This window comes from Homarus americanus, unplaced genomic scaffold (genome assembly GCF_018991925.1).
Source record: "Homarus americanus isolate GMGI-L3 unplaced genomic scaffold, GMGI_Hamer_2.0 scaffold25860, whole genome shotgun sequence".
NCBI classification, from domain to species: Eukaryota; Metazoa; Arthropoda; class Malacostraca; order Decapoda; family Nephropidae; genus Homarus; species Homarus americanus.
In genome coordinates this window covers 49,224-63,402 of record NW_024724693.1, presented here as the reverse complement: position 1 = coordinate 63,402, position 14,179 = coordinate 49,224, and the positions used below count along the sequence as shown (strand labels likewise).

General features: G+C 38.3%; 1 protein-coding gene across 1 annotated transcript; it reads left to right on the top strand.

Annotated features, from left to right (window-relative positions):
• The first annotated feature begins 4,963 nt into the window (after window positions 1–4,963).
• On the top strand, window positions 4,964–12,276 carry LOC121864464 (cytochrome P450 2L1-like). Its single transcript, XM_042363485.1, has 6 exons — window positions 4,964–5,159; window positions 5,632–5,746; window positions 7,076–7,256; window positions 9,946–10,063; window positions 10,247–10,391; window positions 12,037–12,276. Exons 1-6 carry the CDS (start codon window positions 4,974–4,976, stop codon window positions 12,225–12,227), a joined length of 936 nt encoding a protein of 311 aa, XP_042219419.1. The 5' UTR covers window positions 4,964–4,973; the 3' UTR covers window positions 12,228–12,276.
• The last annotated feature ends 1,903 nt before the right edge of the window (window positions 12,277–14,179 follow it).

The window sequence follows — 14,179 nt, the reverse complement described above, 5'->3', positions numbered from 1 at the left end:
TTCCCTCAAATGAACAAACATATATATATGTAACCGGTCGGAAATTTACTAGACTTTTAATTCTCACTTGACTTGGGGGTATATTAATTATTAGGATGGAATTGCGTGAAGCGCTTCCCTTTGAGCAGTAAAAAAATCAATGAACCAGCACAAGAACACTTAAATTGAATAACAAATGAATTGTCCGTGACCTGTGGAAGGATATGTCTGTGACTGGGATGAATGAGACACACTGTAAAAATTCTAGACACTTTATATTCCCTCCACCACTACAGACACAATCCAATAATGGTACACCAATATGCGCACCTCTTAACCTGAACTTAAAAACACTACTCTGGGAATAAAAGTTATACATGATATTGATATTATTAGAAACTCAGGCAATGCCTCATTAGACAAACAATAAGTTTGAAGACAGAAATGTTGCATGCACACATGAAACAGGCCTTAAGAGTTTTCACAAAATAATATCCACCACTGCGAAGTGGTATAAAATAAGAAATTATTAATTCCACCATGAATAGGCCTGGGGCGGACACTCAATATAATTGTTGCTAATCAACAGATGCAGGCCTTAAGTGCAGTCAACAAAAATTATATCAAGCACTGAGAGAAAATGGTATAAAAAAATAACAACTTATTGGGTCTCAATTCTTAGAATAGGCCTTCAGGGCACTCAACAAAATTATATTACCCCAACAGATGCACACCTCCTAACCTAACTTTAACACTACTCTGGGGAACAAAGGTTATACCTGAGATTGAAATTATAAAGAAATATTAAATGCATTAAAGGAACTAAATCACAGTATCACTTGCAACACTAGGGAGAAAACTTATCTGAAAAACAGTTCCCTCATTCTCTGGCATCAATTAGTGACACAACATTAAACAACAATACTATCAAAATTATTTAAGAAATGTTAACTTCACCCAGCCAGACAACATCAGTAACTGAAATTAACTACACACAAAAATATTATCACTATTATTAAGAAGTTACCGAGTCCACCAACAATGGTAACTATGTGCCCAACCTAACACATATAGATTCCACCTGCACTCCTTAGTATTTTTTAGGGCACAACCAACAGGTTCCCGTGAAGTTTAAAGGCCCAAACCAGCCTTTCTCAACCTTAGCAGAATACAAAATTCTAAAGTCTACACTGACCTTGGTCCCAGTGTGTAAACCTGTATCACTCAGCTGGCTCTACCTACCCCCAGTACATCCATGAAAACGGAAGGGAGGAGCCAATCAGATGAAAGAGTATGGAAGTTTAGCCCGTTAGTAAAGATTTTCTACCTGAAGTGTTTGAAGATATATGTATTGCAGGAGCTGGAGTAGGAGGAGAGCTGAGGACCCCAAGCTATTCGTCATTCCTGAAGCAATATATCCAGACCATACTCACCAGGTGGCTCAAACTCAGGTTGTGTGACGGTCAGCACAGCTCACCAGACCATCTCTATCCCGCCAGTGGATGTTATCATACCGCAGAACCCTGAAACCCGGGCTGTTAGCTATTGTCTCACATCACCGCTTGTTCCCTTTACCGCCCTATCAAGCTTTTGGTTCTGAGGATTGAATAAAACTTACTTGTTAATACTCGATGTGTTAAATGGAACAACGAAACGTGTCATTTTGATCCGGCTCTCCTGGGCACAGCACACAGGTCCTGACCTCTCACAAAGCTTCCCCAGCCACGCTTGCCCTGGTTCACGCTTCCAGGAGTGACTTATTTACCAGGTGACATTTGCCAGCTTAATTAGATGTAAGCAACACATTTTTAGACTGGGAACGATTCTATAATTATTTTCACTTCTGCTAACTGATATTTAATTTCATGATCTGCGTCCCTATTAACTCAGGTAAATTGGCATTTAATATCGTATAGGTTTAGTTCCACAAACTCTTCGTGCACGTAGCTGGAGCGCGGCCCCTCAGACGACCTTGAACTCCAGCATCGCCAATGGCGCGGCGTTTGAAATTACACTGGAAATGTTCACAAGCTAAATATATATATATATATATATATATAGTGAAGAGTATATATAGCATATATATATATATATATATATTATATATATATATATATATATATATATATATATATACCGTGATAACTGGTATGTATATGGGGCTGTAATGCCGAATTCATTATCCGTATCTGTTGACTTATAGCCGCACCCCACGCGAAAATAACAGCAACAATGTACCTTATATACATATACATGTAATTAATAATTTTAAAAAAAGTGACGCTTACCAGCACCACAGGCTAAGGATGAAGCATTTAGGAGGCAAGAGGATTGGTAGGTGACACAGAGAAATGGTAGATAATGCAGGTAATGGCGGGGAAATGCTACATAAACAGTAAACAGTCTGCTACTTATGTATACTCCTGTAATTTGGTCAGTTATACAAAATAAATTATAAGTTTTATCTACATATAATTCGAGTCTGAGTGTGTAAATAGCATGTAACTTTTTTTTATTACATAGCAAAAAAGTAAAAAGTAAAATTCTGTAATGTGGCTTAGAAAAAAAAAATAATATATATATATATATATATATATATATATATATATATATATATATATATATATATAATACTATAAAATAAGAAAAGGAAGAGCATAGGAGTGTGTGGGGAGGGGGGGAGGTGTGAGTGAGGTGAACGTATGAGAAGGCAGTGAGCTGCACTGCGTGGCTGACTCACCCGCCTTTTTCCTCACGTGACGTCACGACAGACACGCTCACATAGACATCTCAGTCAACTGGTTTGAATGTAGAAAGAGTTGTTTTTTGTACTTAAAATGTACTATTGTATTTTATGATATGCTATCAATTTTATTATTTATTATAGCAATTTTTTTTAAAGCTTTTATTGTGTAGCGTGGTATATGTGGCCAGTTGTCTAATTTCTCTTTGTGTTTGTCTATTTTCTCTTTGTAAGGCTCACATACTGTACATACGTACCTATAGGATATCTCGCACTTAGGATGGAGGTGAGAAAGGAAACTCAGAATAGCTTAACTCTACATGTATTGTATCATTGTATGTACAATTCAGTGCAAGGGAGTTGCTGTGTGGTGAGGAACTTGTTGAGAGGTGGTCCTGTCCGTTGGAGTGCGTTGAGTAGAATGACCTTCTTGACTTGACTTGACGTCTGTAGATAAAGTAGAGGGCTATTGCTTGTAATGCTGAGTGGGAGGGCAGGGATTAGGATCGGAAGTACTTTGGTGGCAATTTGGGGGAAGGAGGGGACTGGTTTAGGATCAAGGAGAAAGAGGGAGGAAAATTGAAGGAAAGTAAGAGATTAACAGTATCCGGGCTCAACCAGATATGCTGAGGTTATAATAATTATATTTGAACTTACATTTTGCGTGATTAGGTTCTAACTCTCAAGCCTTTTTCATTTAGTTAAAAAATATGTATATTTTTGCAGTAGCCATTGTTCCAAGGAAGGGGTGACGACCTCTAGCCAGGTTCTTGTGGAGCTGGCTGAGAAACGTATCTTTTGTTTTAATAAGAGTGGAAGGAAGAGGCAAGAACACAAGTGTTGGAGAGGCCAAGGCTCATCTTTTTAATGAAAAATTTGTCTATTTTTTTATAGTAGGGAGGTTTAATTTCTTAGAAGAGGTGTAGGATCCAACTAGCTACTTTTGTTCACAAGGAGGTGGTCCTATCTTTTTGGTTTAATTGAAAGATTGATGCTTGACTTGATGGTACAGTATTTATTGGCTATACAGTTCTTTTTGGTTTTGCATGAAATTGATAATTTTTAGATGTACAGTATTTTGGTATTGGTGGTGGATTGTTGACTCTTATTCTGCTTAATCTGAACCAAACGTGTTCTTCTCTTGCTCTTCTTACTGGTTCGTTGTCGAGCCAGTTAACTACAGTTTCTAAGTCTAACTCTCGTACTTGTTCCTATGTTCTTTTAGTATGGACGTAAATGTCTACGTTTACTGCGTTCTTCGTTTGTTACTGTTATATATGGATCTTGGCTTTTATTTTGTACCGTTTGCAGTTTCTTGATTCTCGTTGCATTAAATGAGTTGGTTGGTACAGGCGGGTAGCACATTACTGATTTTATTAGTGCCGTGTATAATTTCCTTTTGTTTGGTATGTTCAGGGTTTTAATCTTCCTGTTTTCTTGTGTTCCCTTGTGGTTATCAGCATATATATATATATATATATATATATATATATATATATATATATATATATATATATATATATATATATATATATATATATATATATATATATATATATATATATATATATATATATGCAAGTAAATCACTGTAGGTGCTCGTGATCTAGGTATATGCTTTAACCGGGAAAGGACAGGTTTAAGCGCTTCGTGTAATTCATCTTCAGGGTGAGTACAGACTGAAAGATACAAACCAGGGTGTTATACAGAGGAGGTGTATATTCACGCATATATATATATATATATATATATATATATATATATATATATATATATATATACAATCAACACCTCAACCCGCCAGGATTCGAACCCACGGCCCACGTGCTGTTGGGCTAATGAAATATACTGTATATGGATCCTCGTGTTTCGAAGCCGGATTTGGTAAAACGTTACTCTGACCACCTACGTGATACGGGTAGTCCCCATTAGAGGTTCACGGCGCCATAAGCTCGTTAAATAGGCTTTGTGTGAAATATAATAAAGTCTAGGACTGCTTTTAGTATCCTGGTAGTCCAGTGGTTGGCGTTCCCCAGTCAGTCATGGGCTAGTGGGCCGGGGGTTCAAATCCTGGCGGGTTGAGGTGTTGATTGTATGTAGAAGTCCGTGTGCTATTGGGCTAATAAAATATATATATATATATATATATATATATATATATATATATATATATATATATATATATATATATATATATATATATATATATATATATATCATTTACACTTTTCTTTCAGGCAAGCAGTTTGAAATGGATAACCCACGCCTACTGGAATTTGAAAATTTGATTCGCGAGATGGAGGCGAGCATAGCTCATCTGGCCATCCCAGACATTTTTCCGTGGATAATGTACCTCCTTCCTGGCTCTCTTACCGGACGCATCTTCCACCTTGACTTACAGAAGAAGACCATACATAAATTCCTTAATTATTTCAATGTGAGTGCTTTGTTTCTTACTGAAAAGAGATCATCAATACAGGCTGGTACTCACTCCCTTACATACACATAAAGAATTACTTCTGCAAAATACATTCATTCTAATGATAAGCACAGTATTATTTTGTACTAATGAATTATTATCACCTTTCCTCTTTAATTATACTTATTACTTTTCATAATTCAATATATTTGTTATATTGGTTATATTTCTTTAAGAAAACGTCAGATAATAATTTGTTCAATGAACAGTTATCCTGACTGAATGACTGACTGAATATCTAAGAAAACTCATGTTTGTGCAACACTGTCTGGTACACAGTTCCCTTAGCATTTTTTTTATGCACTAGTGATATTTTCAGCTTTGGCTGTCGCTAAATAGAAATATTCATAGTTCGGTCCGACACATTAAAGTTATCATGCTAAAGTTCTTGTCATGAAAGGGGGTGAGAGTCTTCATTACTTTACCGCAGAAGGAGATCGAGGAGCACCGAGCCACTCTGGACCGTGATGACCCCCGGGACCTGATAGATGGTTACCTGATGATGATGGAGGAGAAGGCGGATGACCCGAACAATACCTTCAGTGGTGAGTGTCCTCAGATCATCTTCTCCAAGACCTTCATGTTCATACTCTTTCCATGAACCCCTGTCCACCTCCATCAGGTTCAGACTTACGTTTTGCAACACTCGCTATTGAGACTTTTATGTCAACAGCCTGAACCCTGCCTTCAGTACCATCAGGTTATGGGCTGAGTCTTCAGGCTCACTGGTGCAACAGAATATGATACCTGGTTTCATCTGAGCGTTTCTCTTCTTTTCCTGGGCTTAAGGCAGTTCACTGTAACACCTCAAATCCCATTTTACTTAGCTTTTCGCCCATGTCTGCCTCAACAAACTTGAGCTGCAGCACATGCTTATAGATGAGGATAATTATGACCAACGCCTTTACCTAGATGTTATTTTCTACGTAGTTGAGGATATCTGTTTTGTTTTCTTTTGTTACAGACTGTCCAGTCTCTTAGCATGATTACCGAGTAGGAGATAGGGAATTGGATGTAGTCATGTCCAGGTACTGACCTCAGGACAACGCCCTTCTGTTGATATTCTGTATTAATGTGCTTTTACACGAGAGCTTTATGCTTCTCATCAGTGGCAATAGATTCATTTCTCATTATTTCTGAATAGAAGTTGATGCTACATTTATTGTACTTCTTAGAATTACTATATTCGTACATCTCTCCTTCCTAACAATTCGTTGAGGATATTTTTGTCAAGCTCATGGAATACAAGTCTAAGAATCAAGTCCGGTGACGTAGAATGTGCCAGAAAATTGCAAAGATTAGTTCTACTAAGACTTGGAAAATGTACTTTGCAATAACTATCAGCGAGAAAAATTAAAAGAAGTTTCATTGTTGGCTGTGAGGGAGGAGGAGCAAACGACACTGACTCAACAGTGGAGTTTCATTTCTGTTTTGAGATGCATGAACAGGTGTTCCCTGAATTTACTTGAATTTTAAATTAACCATTTTTTTTAAATTTTATCACAGTAAAATTAAAAAATTAAGTCACTGGGAAATACATATACATTACACAGTGTACTTCTGATTCTTACTTTGATAATGCAGGGCAAAGTGATATCCAGCATTTCTAGCATTGTTTAATAAAAATCAGAAAAAAAACAAAATTATCCCTGTCTGTGAAGGTGTCTAAGATCTATAAATACAACAAAATTACATTTTTCCTGTATTTACATCATATTTTGGCCAATTTAGACACAAGATAATTGAGACGCACAGCAACCTACTCGTCAAAGTTTTATGTCTTGTATTTTTTTCTTCAAAATATTAAAATTTACTTCAAATCTCTCCTGTATAAGGCATAAGGATTTTCAAGTGTACTTTTTTCAAAACTCTAGAGAAGGATTTGGCGATCTTAGTCCTCGATCTCTTCTTGGCTGGGAGTGAGACTACGACTAACACTCTCACCTGGTTGTTCTACTACCTGGCCACCTACCCGGAGGTACAGCAGAAGATGCAGGCAGAGATAGATGAGGTCCTCCCTAAGGGCACCCTGGCAACCCTCGACAACAAGCTCAGGTGATGCCTCCTCCTCCTTGTTATACCTCCTACTATAAATGATGCATACTGTTCTGTTAATCTAATCTTCATCTCTTAAGAGTTTTAAGTCATCATGTCTTCTTCCCTTTCACTCTCGTTCGTTATATATTCCTGAAGCATATAAATATATAAATATATAAATATATAAATATATATATATATATATATATATATATATATATATATATATATATATATATAAATATATATATATATATATATATATATATATATATATATATATATATATATATATATATATATATATATATATATATGTATTTAAGGGGATTAGCCTACCGGGCACAGGTCACCGACCCGCATCGAAGACTTGGGGGGGGGGGATGAATACAGAAAAAAATAATAATACAGAGAAACGAGAAACGATATATGTACATATATGTTGTGTTGTCAAAGTAAAAGAAATCATGGATACCCTGCAATTGTGTGTAAATAAGGCAAAAAGGCAGTCAGATCAACAACCTGGGACTTGGACACAATTTCTTATGATGCCACTTTTTCTTTTTTTACGGGGAATAGCCCACCCGGGCACAGGTCATCGACCCACACCGGGGCTTGGGGGGGGGCGAAACAATAACAATAAAAAGAAATTAAAAATAGAAAAGGAAAAGGTTATATTACTCTACACCACGAAGATGCCGGAAAACCAGCTTTTTAAAATGAGACAAATTGTATGAACGTGGAAACACAGAAGAAGGTAGAGCATTCCACAGTTTGGTTGTGTGACGAAAGAGGGGATGTATTCTAGTGCAGTGGTTCCCAAACTAGGGGGCGTAAGGTGGATACAGGGGAGGCGTGAAGCCATCTGCCAAAATTTGCAAATTTTTTGCTCAAAAAGAATATAATGAAAAAAGTCTTTCAGGAGTAACTCTCTCCGTTTGAATCTTCCACACAGCCGCGCAAAACCAAAGTATAGCAGTCACCCCTATCCGTTTTCTATCATTTCATATCTCTCTCCTTACGTGTCTTGTACATGTCATGGATACCATACTGACTCACACACTACTCACACAACACTACCAGCCACCGATCCTCCCTCATCTTCTGTTACGGTATGTTAAGATTGATCTCAAACTGTGTGTTTTAGTCTGGATTTCTTCTCTTGTAATGATTTTTTAATTAATTTTGCTTATGTAAGGGAAATGGCGTAAGGACTTCGCAAAAAGTAAAAGGAAACGTCATGTTGCAAAGTTTGGGAATCACTGCTCTAGTGTGACCGACATCCACAGAAAAATGGTTGGCACCTCGGGCATGACGTGTGTTACGAGCCCAAGGACTTGCCAGCGGTACAATGGATGCCAAATCCACCGAACATTGCCCGTTAAAGTACCTGTAAAAGAGAGAGAGTGAAACAACATAGCGGAGAAGAGAAAGGGAAGAAAGATTGTCAACTAAAGGAGGAGAGTGAATAAAACAAAATGCCTTTGATTCCACCCTATCTAACAGTTGGACAAAAGAATAGCCCCCCCAGGTATGAGAGCAGTACTTCAAGTTAGGATGAATGAATCCCTTGCAGTATATACTTGAAGCAACTGCTCAGGAGTGAAGTACCTACGGCATCTGTACAGCATTCCCAGCTTTTGGGAGGCAGCTTTAGCAGTGTTGAGGATGTGTGGCTACTATGGCATATTAGAAGAAACAGTGAGGCCAAGCATATATATTTTAGAATTTGGCAGAATGATAGCATCCTGAAATGAGATTGGTGGGAGATCATCTAATTTAGAAATAGTAATTGGTAAATACTGTGTTTTATTACTATTGAATTTAACCAAGTTTCTACCCCCCCACCCCCCCCCCCTCCCATTCGGAGATGCTGCACAGATCCGAAATGATAGAACTGTAATAATATCTAATATCAGCTCTAGAAACAGATCTAGTTTGTGTTACAGGGGAAGGGGAAAATGTGAAGAGTGAAGAGTAGAATCATCAGCGTACTACCTATTAACTCCTTTATGGATTTAGGTAAAAAATTACCCTGTTGGATGGGGGGAAATATTTGCAGTCATCCACAAATATGTACCGGCTATGTAAATAATATACGTTTTTCTTCATATATTCAGTATTGGTACACAAGTAATATACTGTGAACTAAAGACCGCAGGGCAAAACCTTGTTCAATGGTGTACCAAGTGTAACAGCATCCAGCCACGGGAGTAACAGTTGCTATCCCGGTGTGTTAACAACTAAGTGGAACATGTTTGTTAAATGTCTTAGCATGAAGATCTAGGTTTTATCCACAGAACTTGCGGTTCACTGATCATAGGAGTGGAGTTAGAAGAAATTTGAGATATTAAGCTTAATAAATCAAGGGGATACTTGTTGAACAGATTAGAGGCACACAGGAAGATGTTGAGTGAATGAAGTAATGTGATGACTCGAAAGATTTTAAAAATTACTTCCGTCTTCATTTTTGCATGGTTTTCTTGCCGAGAAAAGAAGAATGTAAAGATAACTACATTAAAAATTTACATATCAACCACTTCCCTAAACTTGTCAATTCCTTTTCTCTGTTTCCTAGAAGAAAAACGTAGAAGCCTTAGAGACAGTCTTGAATTGTACACTTTTGTAATTTGATTATTGGAAAAGATTTTCTCCAGTTTCATTACGTCTTGCTAATACTAACATTTACATGGGTGTCGCTGTATAGAATGCCCTACACGGAGGCGGTCATACACGAGACCCTACGTAAGTCGTCACTAGCAGCTACAGGGGCCCAGCATGTAGCTACCAGAGACACTCAGCTGGGCGGCTATTACATCCCTAAGGTTGGTAGCCCTTCTCTATTATATTCCTCAGTTGTAAATTATCACTTGGGCCTCATGCTTTGAAGCATCGACATCTTACTCGTTGTTGTCAACAACTGGTGAAATATTTTTCTATGAATCATTATATACAATATAAGTTGTAACTTATTTCATGGAATAATATTATGAGGAGGTGTTTTACAGGGCACTATTGTTATGGGAGCACAAGAGACCGTGCATCACGACCTTCGGTACTGGGACCGTCCTGACAAGTTCCTGCCAGAGAGATGGCTCGATCAACAGGGGAAGTTCACCACCAAGAAAGAAGGTTTTCTACCTTTCGGTGTGGGTAAGTTAACACAATTATGGAAAACTGGTGCTATGAAGACTTTCCTCACTTGTAAATGTTACTAACTTGTCTAAAGTTGTAAGTAGTCGTCATTTTGTGTACAGCAGAGCTCTTTGGAGTAACTCTTTAAACGTTTAGTGAAGTATAATCTTAATTCACCTACGGCACCTCTGTATTCGAAGATTTGTCACTGTGTGAGCCAATGCCGTTGTGATGTATCGATGCTCCCGTTGCTCGAATTTTCCACATTGGCTGAAACCCTTATACTTTGTTTTATACTTTGTGTAATTAAGCAAAATATACTTCATGCTATCTGTATTCCATAATGAATGCAACTTAACTGATCTTTCTCTAAGGATCAAGGTCAACAGCAACTATCACAGTAGAGAAATTGGCTAGTCTCCTGTGAACTTTTGATAAGAACAAGGAGGACCTTCATTATCATATGTTGGGAAAACGTTAAAGACACGTTAAACATTTCTTCCAAGGTGTTTACATGTTTTTAGGATTGTACCTGGAATATATTAATATAAATAATAATAATAATAATAATAATAATAAACGGTTTATTAATAGATTTGCAGCCGGTGGCTGAAAATATACAGACTTACATTTAATTTAGACATAATGATATAATATGAATTGAATACATTTACAGGGCTGTGCAGTACATAAATCAGGAGTTGTCTATTATTTTAACAATAGATGGGATGGTGCTGTTCTTATATCTATCGGTGCAGGCTCTTATGGGCTGAATTTTGTTGTAGTGGCGGACTGCGCGAGTTGGGTGGGGGGCTGCAGGTGGCAGGAGGTGGCGATGGCGAGGGTGGTGCAGTAGTCCACGGCCAAACCTTTCCAGTGCTTGGTGGTGGAGGTCACTGAGGGATGGCATTTCCAGGGTGGAGAGAGCGTTGGTGTAGCCGGAGTATTCTGCGCCGAGCATGATTCTGCAGGCCCTTTTCTGTACCTTCTCTAGCTGACGTTGTTGGGTGGAGTTGAGAGAAGACGACCAGGCTGGTGACGCATACGTTAGTTTGGGGAGAATAAAGGCATTGTAGATGGTCCTCAGCTCTGGCGTGGGTGTCCCAAGTGACCTAAGTCTTCGTAGCATGTAGAGACGGTACATGCTGACCTACATCTAAGCTCGTTAACAAAGTATACATAGCTTTAAGTCCATCGACCAGTCATTACACCAGCTAAAGTTGAGATCAGTAAATATTCTCAATACCTCCGAGAAGCTATGACGTTTGAGCTCATTAAAGACAGTAGATCCTTCTACCAATTTAGTTATGATCTTACAGGCCTTGCATGTAGTTGTTGAAACTCAATAATAACATTATAACGTCAACGAGTATTGTAGTACATGTTCGGGAGTTGAGGGCACAAGCTAGAAGTGTAGCATGTTCACCTCTCAGAAGTATTGTGCACTGCCCTAAGAGTAAATACTGTAATGACTGGGGAAACTGGCCGTTTAGGTGTGTTCGCTGGCATATGTAAAAGCAACCTTCGAGTGGAAGATGTCCGTGTCAGTTACTCTTAGAAGCTGGATTTATCGTCTTTGTTTTAGCTAATATTCCAAATTTCCAATCCAATACAACCAATAAGCATGATCTATATTATTTTCACATGCAAATATTTCTGCCAGGTAAACGCTCTTGTCTGGGAGAGGCTCTGGCGCGCATGGAGTTGTTCATCTTTTCCACTACGGTATTCCAGAGCCTTACCTTCTCTCAACCACCTGGCAAGAGGATTGATCTTCGTTATGAACCAAAAGTTATCTTCACCCACAACCCCAAGATTCAAGATGTCCTGATCACAGTCCGGCCAGGATTCTAAAAGAAATAATACACACCAAAGTTTTTAACTTTTGTTAGTTATACCAGTATTTTGAGTATTATTCCCTTACAGCCTCCCACACTTCCACTTGCTACAGTTAGCATTGTCAGTCCTCGTCTCCCATCCCCGTTGCCACCTAACACTCCTACCCTCCTCAACCCCCCCCACACTAGCCCGTGTCTAGTTTGAGTAGAATAAAAGGATTTTTTTAGCCCTTTTAAATACTTTAAAAGGTTGATGTAGGATAGATGATTAGTGGGTCTCATATTTTTTACCTGACTTAACATGACTAGTTACGTCGCACTTTCTTATAAGCTAATCTTTTGTTTGCGGTGGTGGTGGTGCGTGGCCCACTTATTACTACCTGTTCTCCTCCACATTTGTAACTCCTCCTTCACTAGTAGTGTCTTTCCTAATATACTGAAAATTGTTAAAGTCCACCCGGCATATAAAAAATCTGGGGACAAAGGTCTCTTCAAGAATTACCGCCCCATATCAGTCCTCCTAGCCTTAAGTAAGATACTGGAAAAGTTAGCATGTAATAGACTACATTCCTTCTGCAATGCCAATAACATCTTTACAGACTCCCAGTTTGGATTTAGAGCTAGAAGGTCGACTGAGAGTGCTCTGCTGTCTTTTACTAATGGCATCTTAAATTCCTTTGATGACAGACAGTTCACAGTCGGTATATTCTTGGACCTCTCTAAAGCCTCCGATACGGTCGACCATACCGTCCTCCTTTCGAAGCTTGAACATTACGGCGTTAGGGGCCTGTCCCACAATTGGTTTACCTCATATCTGTCCAACAGGATGCAGTATGTCTGTTATAATAACCACCAATCTGACTCCTCGCCAACCTTGTATGGAGTCCCCCAAGGTTCCATTCTCGGTCCAGTACTGTTTTTGTTGTACATAAACGACATAGTCCACGCCAGCTCACTCATAAAATACAACTTATTTGCAGACGATAGTAATCTCTATGCCAGCAACTCAGACCTCCATTCCTTGATGAGAACCATGAACACTGAATTAACTAAAGTCGGGACCTGGGTAATACGTAATAAACTGACCTTAAACCATGAGAAAACCCACTACACGATCTTTCACAGAAGAAAAAACTTACCTCCAGACTTGAACCCCCTGTACCTTAGTAATATAGTCCTAAAATGCGAACAAAATACTAAATTCCTCAGTGTTATTGTTGATGAAAAACTTAACTGGAGAAACCACATACAAGCCATTCACAGTAAATTCAATAAACAGTGCGGTATCATGTATCACACTCGACAGTCACTCACTCTCACAGCAATGAAAGAAATCTAGTGTCACACACTATGGGGGGCCTCTGGCTCTTCAAAAACACAATCTCTGGTTACTGCACAAAAGAGAGTTGTACGGACAATGACCTACTTGAAAAAAAAACAGATCACACAAACGAAAAATTTGCTGTATTGAAATTTTTTAAATTCGAGGATATTAGCACTTACTGCTGTGCCCTCTTTGTCTACAAATCTATCAATCACTTGCTTGACAATAATTATTTCCAGTTCCGGAATAATCAGAGCTACTAAGACCTCCTCCCATGCGCTCCTCTCAGTCCCAGACCTCCTTAAAATATCATGGTGTGAAGGTGTGGAACAACTTACCCCCACACATCCAAGCAAAGACTACACTCCCTTCCTTTAAATCATCTCTAAAAAAAATATCTATTGTCGAAGTATTAATATTTCTTGTAACACTTACTATATTTACAGTACCTGCTTTTATTGTACCATCAAAACCGTTTTATCGGAAATTATCATGTAAATAAATAAGTAATTACCATTGCATTAAACATAGACATTATCCTGACAGCTCTGTCCTCTTGTTCAACCTTATTACTGTACAACCCAGGTTGTACTGCTCCCCCATTAAACTTATGTTTCTCAATTCCACTGTAATTTATATGTATA